The sequence below is a fragment of the Rhineura floridana genome, chromosome 5, assembly GCF_030035675.1.
Source record: "Rhineura floridana isolate rRhiFlo1 chromosome 5, rRhiFlo1.hap2, whole genome shotgun sequence".
Taxonomy (NCBI): domain Eukaryota; kingdom Metazoa; phylum Chordata; class Lepidosauria; order Squamata; family Rhineuridae; genus Rhineura; species Rhineura floridana.
Genome location: NC_084484.1, coordinates 84,614,975 through 84,636,610, shown reverse-complemented (window position 1 = coordinate 84,636,610; position 21,636 = coordinate 84,614,975). Strand labels below are relative to the sequence as shown.

Sequence of the window (21,636 nt, the reverse complement as noted above, 5' to 3'; positions counted from 1 at the left end):
CCTATGAATGTTTGCTCAATATGAAGTCCCATTGTGTTCAGTGAGGATTAGTCCCAGGTAAGTATGCATAGACTGTAGCTAAGTTGCACTGTGATGTTCAGTGCTTATGGGGGAAAGTTAAAAAGGATACTTGTTTAAAAACCTGCTAGAATCTCAGGAAGAAAATTGTGTACTTGTACAATAATAATGGGATATATTTGTTTAAAGTTCAGAGTAGGCTTTACTCAGCTTGTTAAACTTCTGTTTACATTTTTCAACCTAAATTACTATCCTGTAATGCTTCCTTAGATGGCAGATAAGTTCCTTTCCCCATTTAAACAAGTTTGACTTTTACTCCAAATAGGGCCCAGCTCACTACAACCCAGAGACAGGTCTTTCAGGAACCTGTAGAGAGCCCAAGGAGTAAATAACTTGTTTAGACACGATTTATATTTAAAAGGTGTGAAATCTTATTTTCAAACATATGGCAATATTGTTGAGCATCTTCCTCGAGAAGGTGAAGAACTAAATGGTGGCAGGAGATGGTGGATGCCAAAAAGCTGCAAATTGCTACAAAGGAATAGAAAGCAGTACCATATTGGTCCCTCTGGCAACATAAACATGATAAAATATTGGCACAGTATTACAATAGGTTTTATCAAGGATTAGGATGAAAAGGGTCAAGAACATGAATCAGGGGAGAATATTTGAAATTTGTGTATGTGCATGCACAGATCTCGGTTGAAGAAGTAAGAAAATGGTTCGGGGTTGCATTGAACTGCTTAAAATTATCTACTGAAGGCAGAGGCAAAGGACAGGTAAAAAGGTACAGATGAGGAGTCCAAGACATTTATGAGTAGGTAATCATCAACCATGAGATACGCCTGGTACAAAATAAGAGAATAAATAAAATGCTGAACAATTTTGTGAAAGGCCTTCCACATTTTGTGAACTTGGAAGTTTTATACGCTAAAAAAGGACAAAAATGCAAGAAGTAATTAGACAATTAGAGGCTACTTTGTAATTTCAAGTTGCTATGTAATTAAATAAGACTGCAGGAGGTTAGCTCCATGATGAGCAAAAGCCTCATATTTCAGCAGTGTTCCACTGAATTAATGCATCCCCTCTTCATTTATTATTACATAATATTGCATTATTAAGAGCTTTTATATTTATACACTGTGAGCCTTCCTACCTATTTGCATTTAAATCTCATTAAAGTATAAAGCTGTAGGACAGCACAATCCCTTCCATATACACACAATTTATACTGGGCTTGTTGTTAGTTTCAGCATCAGCATGAGTTTGGTGACCATGTGTAATATTCCAGTACATTTTGTGCAGGTGGCAAAATAATTGTTCATAACAATGAAGAAAATAATATAGAATCAACTTTTCCCCATCCAATAATTCCATAAAATCCTTGCAGCCTGCTTTAGCTTAACAACTCCTAACACTTGGAAAGGAACTGAAAAAATAAACCTAGAGTTGACGAGACACATAAAACAATTGTGTATAAACAAGGATCAGTGATGCTTCTTCAAATGGAAATCTCACCTTGCTAACCTTTTAGATTTCTTTGAGGATGTCAGCAAATGTCTACACAAGGGTGATATGATAGATAATAGGAATTTGGATTTTCACAAAGTCCTTACCAAAGCGGTTTCTAAGGGAACTTAGCAATTGTTCGATAAGGCAGGGAGCCTTGCTATGGATCAGCAGCTGGTTAAAAAATAGGAAGCAGATACTAGGAAGATTAGGACAGGTTTCACAATGTATTAGAGTAATCAGTGGATTTTCTCATGGATCTATGTTGGATCAGAAGTTGTGTAGACACAGGCTGCAATCCAATACACATTTACCTTCAGAGGAATAAGTTCCACTGAACCCAATGGAGCTTACTTCTCTCTAGACATGTATTGGATTGCAGCTTTGGTTGGGAAAAGTGAGCAAAACTGTCCAATGAATTTGACTGGCACTAAGTTCAAGACAAACAGAAGGAAATTATTTCTTCATTCAGTGCATATTTAACATATGTAATTAATTCCTGCAAGACTTCCACTTGCTGAGATAGGTATGTAAATGGAAGACATGTCTAAATTATTCTTAGGCACCATCAAGATAAAGCAGTATCATATATATGCTGGGGATAAATAGTAGGGAATAGCTATTTCCTTTGCTTGTGAGCTTCCTATAGGTGTCTGGCTAGACATTAATCTGATTTAGCAATGCACTTTTAATGTTAAATCTGTTATTTGGGAGAGCCAAACATGAGACAATATAACACACACTGTCCAGTTACTCCCTTTTTTTCCTGAAGTTGTTCCCTGTTCTTTCTGCAAAGTTTCTCTGTTGATCGTTAGTTCCTGATAAGTCAAAAGCACGTTGTCTGATAAAGCATATTCACAGCCACATTATAGCCCTTCTCTGAGGAAAATTTGCTTTGGTAGGTACAACTTCAATTTTAGTGTGGATTTTAAATGCAGTGCTGCTTACAGCTTTGAGGTGTTCCCCACCCTTTTTGAAAGCTTATGATTTATGTTCAGTTGTCTGTGGTGCAACTAAATATACACATACAGCAAGAACAGGTTGTGCTCAGCAATTCTCATGCAACACTTCCTGATCTCTCAAAGCAGTTCCAGCTTCTGAGCAGATATTTTCCATTTGGAGTTGTTATATCACATCCATCTGCCAGGTTTAGTTTTCTAACACTGGCAGGCAGCCACAAGTTGTGTTCTGTGTAAACAATTCAGTCATGCTGTGAAGAGAGTCCTGCTCTGGTTCCTGTTGCTATTTGAATTCAAATTGATCGGCATCGGAAGTGGGCCTTCCTCAGGAGTGGTGCCCTCTGCTTAGAACTTTCTCTTTAAGGAGGTCTTCCAGATCAGTTCACCTTTAGCATTTGAAAAGCTGGTTAAAAAAGCTTCTTATTTTGTAGGACTTTAAAAAAGTGAATTGTTAAATGTTTTGTGTTGTTAAGCTTTGGCCATTATATCTCTGTGCTGCATTTTATGACTACATTTCTCTGTTTTTTATAATTGTTTTTATTTTATATAATTGTTTTGTTATATATGTAAGCTATGTTGATGGCATAGTTTTGGTTGAAAGATGTACGAGAAATTTAAAAGTACAAACATACATTAGAACTGGAGGTGCTATTAATTTCCTGAATATTAAATGAATATAATTGTCCATATGAGATGCACCTTTCAATATCGCAATGTTATCAAATAACCACCATTACTGTATTCATCTTATCATAACGGTAACTTATTTGGCATTTTACAGAACCAGATAATCCAGCATTAATATATAACAATACATATTTATATATAAATACATATTTTTTTTCATAGCTAAGATGTATGTCTAAGGAAGGAAATCTTATTTAAAAGATTGCCATGGCAAAAAAGAGGAGCCTACCAGCTCTGCTGACTTTTTCCAGCTAGGAACAGTGAGACACTTGCTGTCACAGCTAATTTCCCATTTTACTGAAAAAGTTGTCAAAATGCAAAGTATGCTGAATACATGTATCAGGTATGTTCATATCTTAAAGACACAATCAAGTGACTTCTCAAAAAGTTCAAATACTCTGCTATTTTTTCTCTGCCAAACCTCTTCTCTAATTTCTAACTTTTTGTTATTTGCAAAATTTCTCAGCACTTCTGATTAGCTATGTCTTCAGAGGACCACTTGCTATAGTAATTCTTAGCTGATATTTTGCTAGGTAGTCACTGTTGCTATTACTATGTCACTGAAATGTTTTCATTCATTATTGAATTTTTGTAATATTTCCTTTATGAATTTGATATGTATTATTGTATTTCTTATTTTTACTGAAATGTGATTTGATGTAGCTGTGACTGTTGTGACCTGCTCTAAGCGCAACTGGAACAGCATCATACAAATATTAAATCAATTCATATCAATCTGTCTCTTTTAATACTTAGGCTCTCAAACTGATAGAAATGAGACAAATCAGATTGGAAAATTTAATCTCATCAATATGAGATTAATATGAAGTTAAGAAACTCAGAACTTTTTTCATATGTGTAGCTTAGTTTGTGAGATGCCTTTGTAATAGAAAGCTGCCTTATACCAGATCAGACTACTTGTCCATTCTAGCTCAGTACTCTGACTGGCAACTCTCCAGGGTAATGGGTAGAGAGGTTTATCCCATCACCTGCTACTTCATTCTTTTTAACTGGAGATAAACCTAGGACTTTTTGCATGTAAGCATATACTCCATGAATGTGAAATAATATTCTAGCCAATCTCTCTCTCTCTCTCTCTCTGTACTATATTTTTATAAGCCCCTAATCCATCATGCTGCAATTTGCTTGGCCACAGATAGGTGGCACTGAAAACTGCAGCCTAACCAAGCTGTACTAGGCTCAAGGCTGAGAAGGGGGGAGGAAGAAAGGAAGCAAGGCAACCAGGATGCTGGTAAGGGTGGCAGCCTTTGTTGTATTGGTGTTTGTCCAGGGACGGCGGTGCAGGAGCCGGCAAGGCAAGGAGTGTGAGTGGGCCCATGGTGGCTGGTGCACACCAACAGGCACTGGGTGTTGAGGGGGAACTGGCAGAGATGCCTGGGGGGAATGGGGGAGTCTGAAGGGGTGGGTGCCTGGAAGGTGGAGTCCCTGGGGGGTTGGGGTCCCTGAGGGGTTCAGTTGGTGTGCAAAGCATGCAAGGTCAAAGCCCGTAGTAGGTAACATATGTTCCTTTTTAGACCAACTCATAGGTTAGATTCTGTGCATGCATGATTTTATAAAATAAGGATTTTGCTGATGGACTTGCCCATAATGTGATGCTGAACTTCATTAACTGTGTGGTGCTTCACTATTCTGTTTCCTGACTCCTAACTGAGCAGAGCAGAGGGAGCTGTCTCAGTTGGTCCACAGGTGAGGAGATATAAGCAAGCCAGCTTTCAGAGAGAGAGCAAACAAACCAAGTGAACAGGGAGAGCAAACAGGAGTTTGACAAAGGAGTTCAACAGGGGAGGTCAAGGGGAAGGTCCCTAAAATAATAATAATAATAATAATAATAACAACAATAATAATGAATAAATAAATAAATAATCCTCCTTGTACAGCAAACCACATACCTGTGGGACTCTCAAGTTTACCCTGAAGTAAGACAGGACAAAGCACAGGCCACTCCAAAACAAGTAGTCAGAAACAAAAGCTAGAAGAGAGTATGAACGGGAAGGATACTCTAGTGGTTGTGACCTGCAAGGTGTGTTCCATGTTTGTTTTCTTCCCTGAGAACAACATGGTGTACACGTTCAACAAGCGCAAGCTTGTGGCACTCTTGGAATAAAAAGTGAGAGGCCTGGGTGGCCACACTGAGGACTATAAGAGAAGATGAAGAGTTCTTAGACAGAACGCTGGAACAACAGCAGCAAAGAGAAGTGGAGGTGGAAGAGCAACAGCATGTGGTAGCAGAAGAGGAGACTGGTTTGGAGAGGAACAATGAAGTGGAGGAAACTCTGTGGAAAAGATGACAGGAGCAGAAGAGCTAGAAGACACCCTTCACCAGTGTCGCTATGGAACCGCTTTCAACCACTCGAGGATGAGACTGGAGGATAGCCTGTGGTGCAAGAATTACAGAAGACCCCGTGCGACAACGACCAAGAGGCTGAAGCTCAATCAAGTAGGGGCAATGAAACCTAGCCCCACAACAAGAAGAGAAGAGTACTAGTAGTGGGAGTCTCCCTACTGTGTGGGATTGAAACCCAAGTATGCCAAGAAGATCCGTGGACTTGCCAGGTATGATATCTACCAGGAAGACGGATTAGAGATGTGATAGAAGGGTTGCCATCAGTCATCAAGCCCACCGACAGGTATCCCTTTCTCCTCATCCATGTGGGAACAAATGATACTGCCAAATGAAGCTATGAAGAAATCACATCAGACTTTGAAGCTCTGGAAGGAAACTCAAGGACTTTGGGGTCCACATAGTTTTTTCATCCATCCTTCCAGTACTTAAAAGAGGAGTAGAAAGGGAAAGAAAAATATTCCATGTGAATGAATGGCTATGAAGGTGGTGCCGATGTGAGAGATTTGGATTTTGGGACCAAGGGCTGTGCTTCCTGGAAGATGGACTGCTGACAAGGAGGGCTTTAAACTGAATCCTAAGGGGGAGGGGATGTAAACTTGGTGGTAACAACTGATTAAGGCTTGTACACAGTAACAGGAACAGAGAAATTGGCTCTAATAGGGCCCAGTAACAGTCCTCAGAAAAAAGTAGTAAGGAAGCCAAGCCACAAATCACATGGTCTTCGATGTCTGTGTACTAATGCGGACAGGATGGGAAACAAGCAGGATGAACTTGAACTCTTAATACAGAAGGGTAATTACAACTTGATAGGTATAATTCAAACTTGGTGGAATAATAATAATAATAATAATAATAATAATAATAATAATAATAATTTATAAGTCGCCTATCTGGCCAATGGCCACTCTAGGCGACGTACAACTCAATTAAAATACATCATAATAAATACAGTACAACAATAAAACAGTAAAACAGTGACAGTTCAGAGTAGCAGGCAATTAGTCAAAAAGATTAACCCTCCCCGGAAGTCCTGAAGGCCTGTCTGAAAAGCCAGGTCTTCAAGGCCTGGCGGAATACATTCAGGGAAGGGGCATGTCGAAGATCATATGGGAGGGAGTTCCAGAGAGTGGGGGCCGCCACTGAGAAGGCCCTCTCTCTAGTCCCCACCAGCCTAGCTGTTTTAGTTGGTGGGACTGAGAGAAGGCCCTGTGTGGCTGATCTTGTTGGGAGGCATAATTGGTGGCGTTGGAGGCGCTCCATCAGATAAACTGGGCCGAGACCGTGTAGGGCTTTAAAGGTTAATACCAACACCTTGAATTGGGCCCGGAAAACAACTGGGAGCCAGTGCAGATCGAGCAGCACTGACTTCCATGACTGGAATATAGCAATTAAAGGATGCAACTTGTTAAAAAAAAACCCAGAAGGAATCAAAAGGGAGGTGGAGTCATGCTATATGTTAAAAATATATATCCCTGCACAGAAATACAGGAAGATGAGCTTGGTAGCTCCACCAAGAGTATCTGGATTAAAATTAATGGGGCAAGTAATAAAAGGAATGTGGTGCTTGGAGTCTATTACCGACCACCTAATCAAGGAGAAGATGAGAATGTAACTTTTGAAAAGCAAATTGCCAATGTTTCAAGGAGGCATGATGTAGTAGTAATGGGGGACTTCAATTATCCCCATATCTGTTGGGAGACAAACTCTGCCAAACACAGCCCCTCCAAGAAATCTCTGACTTCTGTTGGAGATAACTTTCTCCTACAGAAAGTGGAGGAAGCAACCAGAGGATCAGCTATCCTCGACTTGATTCTAACCAATAGAGATGATTTGGTGGATGAAGTGGCAGTTATGGGAACTCTGGGGAAAGTGACCACACCATACTTGATTTTTTTATTTTAACAGAAGCAAAAGCTGAGAGTAGCCATATGAGAACCCTGGACTTCAGGAAAGCTGGTTTTAATAAACTCAGAACAATTGTAAGTGCGGTTCCATGGCAAGCGACCCTAATGAGAAAAGGAGTCCAAGATGGGTGGGAGTTTCTTAAAAAGGAAATTCTAAAAGTGCAATGGCAAGCAATTCCAACAAGGAAAAAAGAGGGGAAACAGCAGAAGAAGCCAATGTGGCTTCACATAAAGCTTAGAGTTGACCTGAAAACAAAAAAGGACACATACAGGAAGTGGAAAGAAGGCCAGGCCACAAAGGAAGAGTACAGGCAGGTATCACGGAATTGCAGGAATGGTGTCAGGAAGGATAAAGCTGAGAATGAGCTGAGGTTAGCGAGGGATGCTAAAAGCAACAAAAAAGATTTCTTCAGATGTTCATAGTAAAAGACAGAGAAAGGAAATGGTGGCACAGCTACTCAGTGAAGATGGCAGAATGACAGATGACAAAGAAAAGGCAGAAGTGGTCAATCCCTACTTTGGCTCAGTCTTCTCCCAAAGAAGGGTCTGTGACCCTCTCGGGAAACATGAAGTAGAAGGGGCAGAATTTGAAATTGAGATTGATAGACAGATGGTCAAGGAATACCTAATCACTTTGAATGAGTTCAAATCAGCAGAGCCTGCTAAACTGCATCCTAGAGTATTGAAGGAACTGGCTGAAGAACTCTTGGAACCGCTCTCTATTATCTTTATGAAATCGTGGAGGACTGGTGAAGTGCCGGATGATTGGAGGAGAGCTAATGTTGTCCCTATTTTCAAAAACGGCAAAAAGGAGGAACCAGCGAACTACAGACCCATCAGCCTAACATCAATCCCTGGAAAAACTCTGGAGCAGATTATAAAGCAGTTAATCTATAAGCACCTTGAAAACAATACAGTGATTACTAGGAGCCAACATGGATTTATGAAGCACAAATCCTGCCAAACTAATCTGATCTCATTTTTTGATCGGGTAACCTCCCTTGTAGACTGTGGGAATGCTGTGGACATAATATATCTTGACTTCAGCAAAGCTTTTGACAAAGTGCCCCATGATATTCTGATTAGCAAGCTAGCTAAATGTGGGCTGGATGGAGCAACTATCAGGTGGATCCACAGTTGACTCCAGAATCGTACCCAAAGAGTGCTTATCAATGGTTCCTTCTCAAACTGGGCAGAAGTAATGATGGGATACCACAGGTCTCAGTCCTGGGCCCAGTGCTGTTCAACATTTTTATTAATGACTTGGATGAGGAGTTACAGAACACGCTTATCAAATTTGCAGATGATACAAAATTGGGGGGCATAGCTAATACCGTGGAAGACAGAAACAAAATTCAAAGGGCCCTTGAAAGGCTGGAGCATTGGACTGAAAACAACAGAATGAAATTCAACAAGGATAAATGCAAAGTTCTACACTTAGGAAAAAGAAACCAAATGCAGTTATAAGATGGGGGATACTTGGCTCAACAATATGACGTGAGAAGGATCTTGGAATTGTCGTTGATCACAAGCTGAATATGAGCCAACAGTGTGATGTGGCTGTAAAAAAGGCAAATGCTATATTAGGCTGCATTAACAGAAGTATAGTTTCCAAATTGCGTGAAGTATTAGTTCCCCTCTATTCAGCACTGGTTAGGCCTCATCTTGAATACTGCATCCAGTTCTGGTCTCTGCACTTCAAGAAGGATACACACAAACTGGAACAAGTTCAGAGGAGGGCAACAAGGATGATCAGAGGACTGGAAACCAAGCCCTATGAGGAGAGACTGAAAGAACTGGGCATGTTTAGCCTGGAGAAGAGAAGACTGAGGGGAGATATGATAGCACTCTTCAAGTACATGAAAGGTTGTCACATAGAGGAGGGCCGGGATCTCTTCTCGATCGTCCCAGAGTGCAGGACATGGAATAATGGGCTCAAGTTGCAGGAAGTCAGATTTCGACTGGAGATCAGGAAAAACTTCCTGTTAGTGCCATACGACAATGGAATCAATTACCTAGAGAGGTAGTGGGCTCTCCAACACTGGAGGCATTCAAGAGGCAGCTGGACAGCCATCTGTCGGGAATTCTTTGATTTGGATTCATGCATTGAGCAGGCGGTTGGACTTGATGGCCTTATAGGCCCCTTCCAACTCTACCATTCTATGATTCTATGAATAGCTTCCTGCCAGGCTAGTCTTAGTAAATTGTTATTAGTTCTCATACTCACCAGTTGTTAAAAACATTTTCAATATAAACATTATTAAAAAATGCATTAAACTGTATTCCTTCAACAGATAGCCATATTTAATTACAGCTTTCTTTTAGTTATTCCTTTAAAATGTCCCTTTCCAACAGAAGAAAAAGAATGATTAACATTTTGCTCTCAGTGTATAGAGTACTAGGGAGCAAAGGAATATATCAGGGAACAGCTATATACAACATAAACATCTTACAGTGTAAATAAGCTGTTTTTTAAAAAATAAGATATTCACCCCTTTTAAGCAGAATAACAGTAGCATGTCTGCGGCCATATCCATTTTCAACATAACATGAGTAATTTCCAAGGTCTCCTTCTTCCACTGAATCAAGAATTAATGAAATGGAAACTTCTTGTTCTCCAAGATGCTCCTTAAGAACTCTGTGAAAGAAAAATCAGGTTTTTTTTCATTACATTGGAAGATAATTCTGATGTGATATTTCTCAGAAATCAAAGCATTCTGGTTTCAAATTTGGTTACAGTTGATGCAATCCTAATTAAATTATATAATGCTATTTTTCCCCACTGTTGATGAGGACGTCTCATTCTGTAGATGCTAAGAAGAGCTGCAATTAATTTGACATCTTTAAGCACATCCTGATAAGATATCAGGGTTGTGCACAAAATATTGGTAAAAGGTTTGCATGCTCTTTTAAACATTAAAATGCTTCTTAAATTATGGTATCTGCTGGATCAGACACTAACAGGGCAATCCTATGCACATGTCACCAAAAGTAAGTCCTCTTGAATTCAATGGGACTTATTCTCAGGTTTGAAAACATATTTCTCTTTTTGCGTGCCATCTTGGTAAAATAAGGTGTGTCTTAAAATTAACTATATTTTTAGATGTTTCTCCTTTGCCCTCTTTGCACACATGTAACCCCAAATGGAGATTTTTGCTTCATTGCTAATGTGCAGTTATATCCCTAGTGGATGAATGCAAGCACTTTGAGTTAATACACATGTGGAAATAACCCACTCTTTCTTGATTTTCCTTTACAATTTCAAACAGCAGAGTAAATAAGACATGTCATATTTCCTGCTGAACAAAGAAAAAGAAAACAAACACTTCAGGGTCCTCCTGAAGCACACTCAAAATTACCAAACCCACAAACCAGTAAAGCAGTTTACGACCACCACTTTCAATTTTTAAAGGCCCCAAAAGTGTCAAGCTGAACATCTTTGGGAGAACATAAGAAATGCAACATGTCAGCTATTAATGTAATATTGTATATTAGTGTTGACCTTTGTAGGATACTTGGGTTGAAATATGTTACCCCATGTCTTATATTATTTAGCCATATGAACTTCAGCTTTCTCTAATGGGGAATTCTATGTATCCATACATATCATAGATATTAAGAAGGTATATGTTTTATAATCATAAAGAATTAAGCATCGAATTGTAGGCCTGTTGGGGCCCTGAAGATTCAGGCTCATAGAGAACCCTGAATCTTAGCATTTAATTCAGACCTCTAAGTAAAAACCTGTTGCAAAAACCTGTTGCAAACGGCTGCGGTCACAGGGACCTTCTGGTTCTTTGCCAAGACCCAGCCGATGCTTGACTGACAGATAATTGATTACCCTATTGTTTGGAATCAAGGAGCATTTAAATTGTGAGAGAAGCTGTGATTGATGTAATAAGTAGGAATTGCCAATGTTTGATTCTTGGGTAAAGCTATAATGCCACCTAGGGGAAAAGTCTGTAATAATTATTAAATGTTTAATTAAGAGAAATAGTCAGATGTAATAATGATTTTAAAAATAACCTAGGGTATTATGTTATATTTATAACTTTATAAGTGTTTTCATTAAGAAAAGGATACTCTGGGGTGGCCTGCCTCTTTTATATTTCTGAGGCTGATAAATATTAGCTAGCCAGAGTCACCCAGTCTTTTTCTAAGTCTGTGGGGTTTTAAAATGATTTAAATATAATTCCCTCTCTTGAGCTATTTATTTCATAAGTAAGGGAATGGGATTTCTGAGAAAGTAAAAGGACATAAGAACCCCTATGGCAAAGGAATAGAACTGGTGGTGCTCATACATTCCCAAACACCCTGAGTTGAGGCAAACTTAACTCTGGGAACTTGTCCAAATATTTCCAGGCGTACCTGGGTCAGCCTGACTGATCAGGGACAATGGCATATGAAATGTACCAAGCATGCTTGAAAGCATATTCACAATAGTAACTGCTCCAAATAGTCCCAAAATTCATTAGTCTTTTAAGATGGTAGGACAATGGAGACATTAATGATATGGACAGAATCTTGAAATCACCACTGGAGTTTCCCAATGCTTTCTGATTGTTTGGAACGATTGTAGAGAGGAGGAACTGTGATGTTGTGTGGGCAGGAACTCATGAGATTGGTGAAATCATTGTCACATGCTGTAACTGTACTCTATAAAAGAGCTTGCACACAGTGCCTCAGTGCAGTCTCTCCTGGATGTTTCTGGGGGGCTGACCCTGCATGTGCATATGCATATGCTTATAAAGAATAAAGGCCTATCTTTTTGCTTCAAGCCTGTGTCCTCAAATAATTTTTTTAAGGACCCCCAGCAAAAGATCCCAATGGAGAAAAATTCTCCAACACTCTGTCTCCTGGGCAGATCCCCTCTGCCCATTTGCTCTCCCAGTTTCCCTTATTTGAGGTCTCCTCAACTTGGTCAACTTGGCACTGAGGAGATTGTCTAGGCTAGTTATCTCCCAGTCTCTAAGGTATTAACCCCTTAAATGCCCTCCAGCAGAAGGGTGGAAGAAAAGAGCGGCTGCAGCAGCAGCAGCAGCAGCTATGAGCCAGCCTCCATCACAGAGGAGCAAAGGAGCAAGAGAAGGTTTCCCTGCATGGTGCATTCTGTTGCAAGGCATGCAGCAGGGGTGCAGTAACAGCAGGTGGCAGGGGCAACAGCCATGGCGGGAATCCCCCAACATGCTCACAGCTGTGTGGGTGGAGGTTTGGCATTCCTCTCTCCTGTCTCATTCCTATGTCACTGCAGTCTTTCTGTTCAGGTTTTGTTTCATTTTAAAGAGGTGATGCCAAGAGGGAGGAGGAGTGTGGTTTGAGGAGGAAAGCAAGAGGGCAAGAGGCTTACTGATAGCCATGGGTAAAGGGTAAACCAGCCTTGTATGCATCCCCCATCTTCTGTGGTCCGTCTACTTGCAAGGGCCCAGTTTCTTGTACTGTCCTTTAGTTAGGCCTTCGTGGGTGTCCTGTCCTCTGTAGCGATGGGAACTACTCTAACAGCGCAATGACAATCAGAGGACCTTTACTGTATATGCCCCTCTATATCCATTGGGCAGCTCAGCATACCAGAGTTATGGATTTCTCCAGCACCATCACAACAAAAATTCCTAGTACATTATGATATAGATTAATTGTGATAAATGTGAAAAACATTTATTTATGTATCTACAATACTTCTATGCCACCCCATAATTGGGGTTCTCCGGGCAGCATACGTCAGCTTTTACTTCTATTATGTAGCATACAAAAGCAAAGTTCAAATAGATATACTTCTCCTTTCATGGACAAACACTTGGATAAGCACTGAAATGTTGAACTGTTTCAATGAGGGAAGAACATGCAGGATTTTTATTTTTTTTAGTTAATATAGAAAATATATTGAAAAGTATAGTGGTAAGCAGTGGTAACGCAGCCTAAGCTCTGCTCACGGCTGGAGTTCGATTCCAACGGAAGGAGGAACTCGAATCTCCGGTAAAAGGGGTCGAGGTCCACTCAGCCTTCCATCCATCCATGGTCAGTAAAATGAGTACCCGGCCTATGCTGGGGGGTAAAGAAAGGCTGGGGAAGGAACTGGCAATCCCACCCCATATATACGGTCTGCCTAGTAAAACGTTGCAAGACGTCACCCTAAGAGTTGGAAACAACTCGCACTACAAGTGTGGGGACACCTTTACCTTTACTGCCTTCAAGTTGATTCTGACTTATGGCAATCCTATGAATAGGGCTTTCATGGTAAGTGGTATTCAGAGGTGGTTTACCACTGCCTTCCTCTGAGGCTGAGGCAGTGACTGGCCCAAGGTCAGGTGAGCTTCATGGCTGTGTGGGGATCCGAACCCGGATTTCCCAGGTCATAGTCCACTCTAACAACTATGCCACACTGGCTCTCATATTGAAAATAGGAACATTTAATTAAACCACTTTAAACCTATGCTGGTCATTCACTTACTTAGATGTATAAATGCAACATTGATCATATTGTCATACATAGCAAAACAGTTTGTTGAATCTTTTGTGCATTTATTTTTATCAGGAAGTACACATGGCATTGAATGAACTATGCATCACAGCATTCATTTATGCTCCGGCAAAATATATTCTTCTAAAAAGTCATAAAATGTTATTTCTTTATTCAGTCCCATCACTATTGAGAAGTACAACTAAGAGAGAATAAATAAAGAATATACGACAATGTCAGCTAGGGATGGGGAGAAATTTGATTTAGTTCTTACATAAAGGCAAATCTACCTAATTTGCAATTCCTGAAACAGGATGTGAATTGAAATGCAGCCATCCAAAATTTGCACTTCTCCAAATTTTGCAGTGCAGTTCTCAAACATTTACAAAAATGCATATACTAGGTAGAGTGTGAATAAAAATGCATATATTAATGAAAATAACATACAAAAATATGCTATATGGGGGGAAATTGCTTGCAAAAACAGGTATATTGCATTCAAAATTCACACTGAAATTCTGATGAATTTTCATGAGGTCTGTGCTGTGTAAATGTGGAGAACTGAAGTTAAGACTGGAAAAATGAGAAATGTTATGTATGTATTTTAATTGTATTTTATCTATTTTAATTTACTTTAATGTTTTTGTGTTTTTTATTGTGTACAGTTTTATTACGTATGTGTGCGATTTTATTGTAAGCTGCCCTGAGTACCCTATTATAGGGTAGACGGGCAGGATAGAAATATGTTAAATAAATAAAATAAAATAAATAAAGTGGGAGAAACCGCAATTAACAGATTTGCCCATTCCTAGCGTCAGCTTGCAACTTAACTGTTTTTACATATTATAAATCAATCCTTTTGATTTCTAACAATGTCATAGGAACATAGGAAACTGCTTTACACCAGGTTGTCCATTTAGTTCAGTATTGTCTATTTCAGTGAGCAAGGCAGCATTCCAAGTGCAAATATTTTACATCACCTGCTAGCCAGTCCTTTTAACTGGAAACACTTGGGATTGAACCTAGGACTTTCTGCAGACAGAGAATGTACTCTACCACTGATCTAAGATCTTTCCCAAACATCTTGAAAGTTAGGTATCCATAGTTTACTGGCATGATGCCACAATGACCTTCCATGCTGGCTAAACAAGATAGCCTAACACTTGTCTTACACAAGAACTGAAAATGATATGTCTTGAAAGAGCAGTAAAATAGTATTGAGGAAAAACAGGGAAACACACTAGGCATTGTTAGGTTCTTTTATAGTCTCCATTCTTCTGCACTCCTATAGGGTCCTGTACTATCACAGTAGTGCTCATGTTGCACAGTTGTGTCCACAGGATACTTAGAGGTATGTGGAGAATGAAGTTGCCAATTCATGACTGAATTTCATTGAGGAGCCACTGAGCAGTGGTGGGATTTAAGACAGCAATATTTGCAGTCTTTGCCATAGGTGGACTGCAAAGCTCAACAGGCAGACAAGCGGGTGATAATAAAGATAATGAGGTGTACACAATAGTAGTTCATCATCAAAACCTGGGACAATGCACTGTGGGATCTAGAAACAAGACTAAGACTAACTGATGGAGTGTAGGCCAAGAAGCAGGTGACCATTTTTGTTCATTGAAAAGAAAATTACTGAACTAGTGCTTTCTGAGATAATTGTGTACATTTGAAAGAACACACTTTTAAGCTAGACCAGAGCTTGGAAAAGTTACTTTTTTGAACTACAACTCCCATCAGCCCAATCCAGTGGCCATGCTGGCTGGGGCTGATGGGAGTTGTAGTTCAAAAAAGTAACTTTTCCAAGCTCTGAGCTAGACTCAGGACTCAGCCTGTGCACAAGCAGGCCTATGGTGCTTTAGTGCACTTTAAAAATAAATATCTATTGCTTCCTTTGCAGTCATGAAAGAACTACAGATTAGTCTTGATGAAATGTATACAATGTCCTCTTTTTACCTAATATCACTTTCCCAAACCCGACTTTCATCCAAATCCTCAATAAATTTTTCGCCTTTCATCCAGTACATTAAAGGGCTGACTTCTCCACTGTATCCAAAGAAGGCTCGACAGGTTAGATTAGCAGAATGGCCTGTTGAAAAGAATGAATAAAGAAACTATGTTATTCTAAAATTGGCAAAAAAAATATTCATTTTATGATCAGCAGCTAGTAATCCTTTCTCACACAAACCTACAGGAGCACAGCTTGGAAGTTGACGTCAACATTCCTAACTTTTTAGAAGCAATTTTGATCCAATTATTTTCAAACTATTAACAACACATTTTCTGGGGTGAAGATAGACCTAGTTCCAAAATAATAGAGGCTAATTTTAGTCCTTTAATAACAGACATCCACAGACAGATTAATGATATGGTCTTCTTTCAAAGCATTGGTTTTCCATGTATGGTCACAGAATTCATACATTGTGCCTCTACAATACACAGAACACAAGGATCTTGCAGTTAATGCTTAGCCTTAGAAGGTAATTTGTTATACTACAGGTGAGAAGCCTGCAAGCCGCATGTGGCCCTCAGCCTATCTTTCTGTGCCCCCCTCCAGTACCACTGTGAAACTACCTATGCTGCTATCAATACCACTACAAGAAACAGAGGTGTCAATAGGACAGTGCAATTCAACCAGAGCATGACACCTAACATGTCATTGTTATGCTCTAGGTGCACAAATTCTCTGGATGAATCTCAGTCATATGGCCCCCCAACCACTTTCCCCTGAGGGAATGTGGCCCTTGGCTCCAAAAAGGTTATCCATTCCAGCTTTTAAAACTTATTAAGCACCTAGATGACTGGCAATTACTCAAATATCATTTTCATTTCTCATTGTACAGTGGCAATTTTTAAAAAATAAAACTAGCAGTACAAGAAGCATCCATCTGCACCAACATGGCACTGCTTGGGGAAAGGAATTCAGCACTCCCATCCACACCCACACAGTGAATTCACCTTCCTTGCTTGGGCACTTGAGTTTGCTTGCCTCCATAATAACCACCCAAACAATGAGTTTGGGGGATCTTTATCCTAGTACACACCCTAGGGAGCTAGATCCTTGACCATTCAGAAGCGCCATGCAGCATGTACTTATAGCAAACATAATCTAAAACATATTTTAAAGCACTATATGTTATGTTTTTAGTGGATGATATGGTACATTACCAGCCTGATCCCCCATCAACTCCTCCTAGATTGAATAGGATTGGCTTGGAAATAAGTTGCACTATTTGTTCCCAAATCAGGAAAGCTCATATCATTTATGAGCCAATATGAATTGGTATTGAAACTAGCAAATCCCTCCCTCCCGTGTGTTGGACATTTTACTGCAATCAATGCATTGTCTTGCTGTGTGCTCAGAATCTATTGACCATTAGAGACAATAGATATAGTTAGTCAGTTGAAAAGGTCCCTGCTTGAATTTTCTCCTTGTTACTTTCCTCAAGTTTAAGCATGCCTCTGATTGGTTAGACTGATATTCTCAGAGCTATGATCACTTCCAGTTCCTCCTTCCCACAATTTTCTCTCTCCCTATCATTTGAATCAGCTAGTGTAGACGATTAGGCTTTCCTATCCACATGTACTTTCTTAATAAAATGAGTTTATTTTGTTTAAGGTAAACACCACTGTCTTTCATATTCTTTTTGTATCCCCAATGAACTCTATTGCATAAAGCAACTCCTTTTATAGGGTCATGGGCTCAGACATAATTGGAGATTTATAAAAGTAAAAAGTAAAAGGAGTCTGTAATACAGATAGATTAGATAAGAAAGGATGACTACTTCTGAATCTGCTAGGAGGTCTGATGCTACTGAGTTGCTAAATGACTACAGAAGATGGTCCTTTTGGATGAAAATGCTGCTGAATACTTTGGGATTATGCAAGTAAAGTAATGCTCAATATTCTACAACAAAGGCTCTTGCCATATATGGAGCGACAAATGCCAGATGTCCAAGCTGGAATTTGAAAGGGAAGAGGCACCAGAGATCATATCACAAACATACATTGGATAATGGAACAGACCAAGGAATTTCAGAATCACCCTGTGCTTATAGATTACAGCAAAACCTTTGATTGTGTAGATCATGAAAAACTATAGAATGCTTTAAAAGAAATGGGGGTGCCACAGCATCTGATTGTCCTGATGCACAACCTATACTCTGGACAAGAGGCTACTGTAAGGACAGAATATGGAGAAACCGATTGGTTCCCAATTGGAAAGGGTGTGAGACAGGGGTGTATGTTATCACCCTATTTGTTTAATCTATACACAAAACAAGCAGTATTGGACCAAGATGAAGGAGGTGTGAAAATTGGAGGGAGAAATATCAATAATTTAAGACATGCAGATGATACCATATTACTAGCAGAAACCAGTAATGATTTGAAACGAATGCTGATGAAAGTTAAAGAGGAAAGCACAAAAGCAGGACTACACCTGAACATCAAGAATTTAGCCATAAAAATGTGCAAATCTGAGTTCAAGTGTGTTGATTGTGTTAAAGCAAATGCAACTAAAGCCACCTACAGGTCATGTGCTGAAGTATAATCAGAAAAACCCCTGGATTTAATCCACAGTGACATCTCTGGGGCCTTACCGGTAATGACACCAGGAAGGAATGTTTTTATAGATTATTTTTCAAGATATGTCTACACTTACCTCCTTAAAGAGAAAAATGAAGTGGTACAAAAGTTTAAAGAGTATGTGGCCAGAGTGAGCAATAAATTTGGGAAAAAGCCCAAGACTGCGCACTAACAATGCTGATGAATACACAGGGAAAGTTATTGAAGAACACCTAAAGGAACAAGGCATGAAGCATGAAAAAACAATTCCTTATACCTCAGAATAAAATGGAGAGTCAGAAAGGAAAAATAGAACACTGTTAGAAATGACAAGAAGTATACTTCTCAATGCTGGATTGCAAAGCAAATATTGGGGGAAACAATCATGACAGCCACTTACTTGCAAAAGAAGTTACCCGCCAAAGGCAGAAAAGCAACACCATTTGAACTGTGGGATGGAACCAAACCAAGTGTAAGGCATATTATAGTGTTTGGATCTAAGGTGTATGCTTACATTCTCAAAGAAAAGAGGCAAACTAGACTTCAGAAGGCATATTTGTTGGCTATGAATTCAGCTGCAAAGGATACAGAATACTTGATTCTACAACAGAACAATCAAGGTGCAGAACAATCGATGAGAGACAAAGATCACACACCAGTAAAATGTCAGAAATCCAACTAGACATCCCAACAGGAGAAGAAACAGCGCAGCAGTCACAGCAAGAAGAGGTTGTGACCTTTGAAATTTCAAGTGAACCTGAAAGGGGTGCAAGAGCTGATCAAGAGGTGAGACACTCAAACAGATCCAACAAAGGGATGCCATCCAATAGGCTGTCTTTTCTAACCAGAGTGGAGGAGATGCCAAAGTCCTCCAATTGGCAAGAAACTGAGGGGATGCCAGATACTGAGACAGACAAATGGCTGCAAGCTGCTGGAGAAGAAATAGAATATCTTCACAAGAACAAAACATGGACTCTTACAGAGCTACCAAAATGGAGAAAGACTATTGGATGTAAATGGATCATTCAGAAGAGGATATCCAGCACTAAAAAGCAAGGCTAATTGCTAAGGAATACTCCCAAAAGTATGATGTAGATTATTATGAAACATTTGCACCTGTGGTCAAACACACTCCTCAGTATTGCCATCTCAAGGAAGATGCAAGTTCAACACCTGGACGTAAAGACAACCTTCCTATATGGAGACATTGAGAAAGATATATATATGCAGCAACCACCAGGATTTGAAGAACCTGGGAAAGAAGTACTGGTGTGCAACCTTCAGAAAAGCATTTATGGGCTGAACCAAGCTGCTAGAACCTGGAATGACAAACTAAACCAACTACTACTTAAGGAGGGCAAGGAAAGGCTGACCCTTGCCTATATTCGAGGTTCAAGAATAATAGATGGACATTCATCTTGACCTATGTGGATGATTTGATCTTATGTCACCATGACAAGGAAGGTAGTGATGAAATCGTGAGAAATCTTAACAAGGAAATAGAGGTGAAAGAGCTGGGAGACATCTCTTATTATCTTGGAATCCAGATGGAAAGAGGAGAAAATGGAAGCTACTTCATTAATCAGAAACAGAAGATAATGGACCTGATAGAGCACCTTGGACTGACAGAAGCCAATGTAGCAGAAACTCCAATGGAAGTGGGCTTCTTTGAAGACAATGAGACCAAGGAACCACTGCAAGACAACAGCCAGTACAGGACAGCAATTGGAAAACTCCTGTATGTATCAACTGTAACAAGACCTAACATTGCAGCAGCAGTTGGGATACTGTGCTGAAAAGTTAATGTACTATCAAAGAAAGACTGGACTGCAGTCAAAAGGATAGGAAAACATCTAAACAGAACTGCAGATCTGAAATTGATGCTACCTGCAAACAGTAATCCTATACTGGTGGGCTATATGGATGCAAACTCAGCTGAAGACAGAGAAGACCAAAAGTCCACTAGTGGGAATCTGTTCTGTTATGGAGGAGGAGTCATCAGTTGGACTAGTAAGAAACAGTCAGTTGTAGCCCTCTCCTCTACAGAATACATATTTGCAGCACAAGCATGTCAAGAAGCAACCTGATTACATAGACTACTCTTAGACTTCAGAATCAATGAACCAAAGCCAACTGGAATGCATGATGAAAGCAAGCTGTATTGTGTTCTCCCAATCAGAAAGGGTGACACTTCAAACAAAGCACATTGATACTAATTACCACTGCATGAGAGATGTGCAACAGAAAGGCCTCATTGAGTGGAAGTACTGCTCTACAGAAGAAATGGTGGCAGAGGTTCTTACCAAGCCACTGCCCAGAGAGCGTTTTCAGGATCATTGTGAATGGGAGTCGTGAGTTGGAGTGTGATACAATGAGAAGGGGTGTTGGAAATTTCACTTCAGTCAATGCATTGTCTCACTGTGTGCTCTGAATCTATTGACCATTAGGGGCAATAGATATAGTTAGTCAGTTGAAAAGGTCCCTGCTTGAATTATCTCCTTGTTACTTTCCTCAAGTTTTTAAGCATGCCTCTGATTGGTTAGATTGATACTCTCAGGGCTATCATCATTTCCAGTTCCTCCTCCTTCTTCCCACAATTCTCTCTCTCCCTACCTTTTGAATTCAGCTAGTGTAGATGATTAGGCTTTCCTATCCACATATAGTTTCTTAATAAAATGAGTTTATTTTGTTTAACCTAAACACCACTCTTTTTCATATTCTTTTTATATATCCAATGAATTCTGCTGCATAAAGCAACTCTCTTCACCATGCATGAGCCCCCAGACACCTTTCCAACAACCATCTGGCTTCCCCACGCCAGCAATCTTTCATCCTTTCTCCTCAGTTCCCTCCTACCTAAATGACACACTCGCTGCTCTGATGGTAACAAGCAGAGGGAAAACAGGAACATGTTTACTCCTCTCTCCCCTGACTTCTACATTACTCCCTAGGAAATGTAAAATTCTCAAAGGCATCCATGCTGTTCCCTTCCTTCCACTCTCCTGCTTGCTGTCATCAGAGTAATTGTTGAGTTGAATTAAAATCCCAAGCTGGAGAAGAATTCAGGGCTTATAACAGTCACCTCATCTTTGAGGCAAGCATCATGAGCACCCAAGACTTGTATTTCCGATCCCAGAAGCATACATCTCAGCAACTTCACAGAATACAACA

At 39.9% G+C, this 21,636-nt stretch overlaps 1 protein-coding gene across 1 annotated transcript in view; it reads right to left on the bottom strand.

The window, feature by feature from the left end:
* Positions 1-21,636, bottom strand: part of IL1RAPL1 (interleukin 1 receptor accessory protein like 1) — a 1,273,168-nt gene that overhangs the window by 50,879 nt on the left and 1,200,653 nt on the right. The window contains exons 8-9 of the mRNA XM_061627356.1: positions 15,856-15,988; positions 9,935-10,080 (exon numbers count right to left, since the gene is read on the bottom strand). Of these exons, the coding sequence (XP_061483340.1) occupies positions 9,935-10,080; positions 15,856-15,988 (279 nt within the window). The remainder of the gene's footprint in view (positions 1-9,934; positions 10,081-15,855; positions 15,989-21,636) is intronic.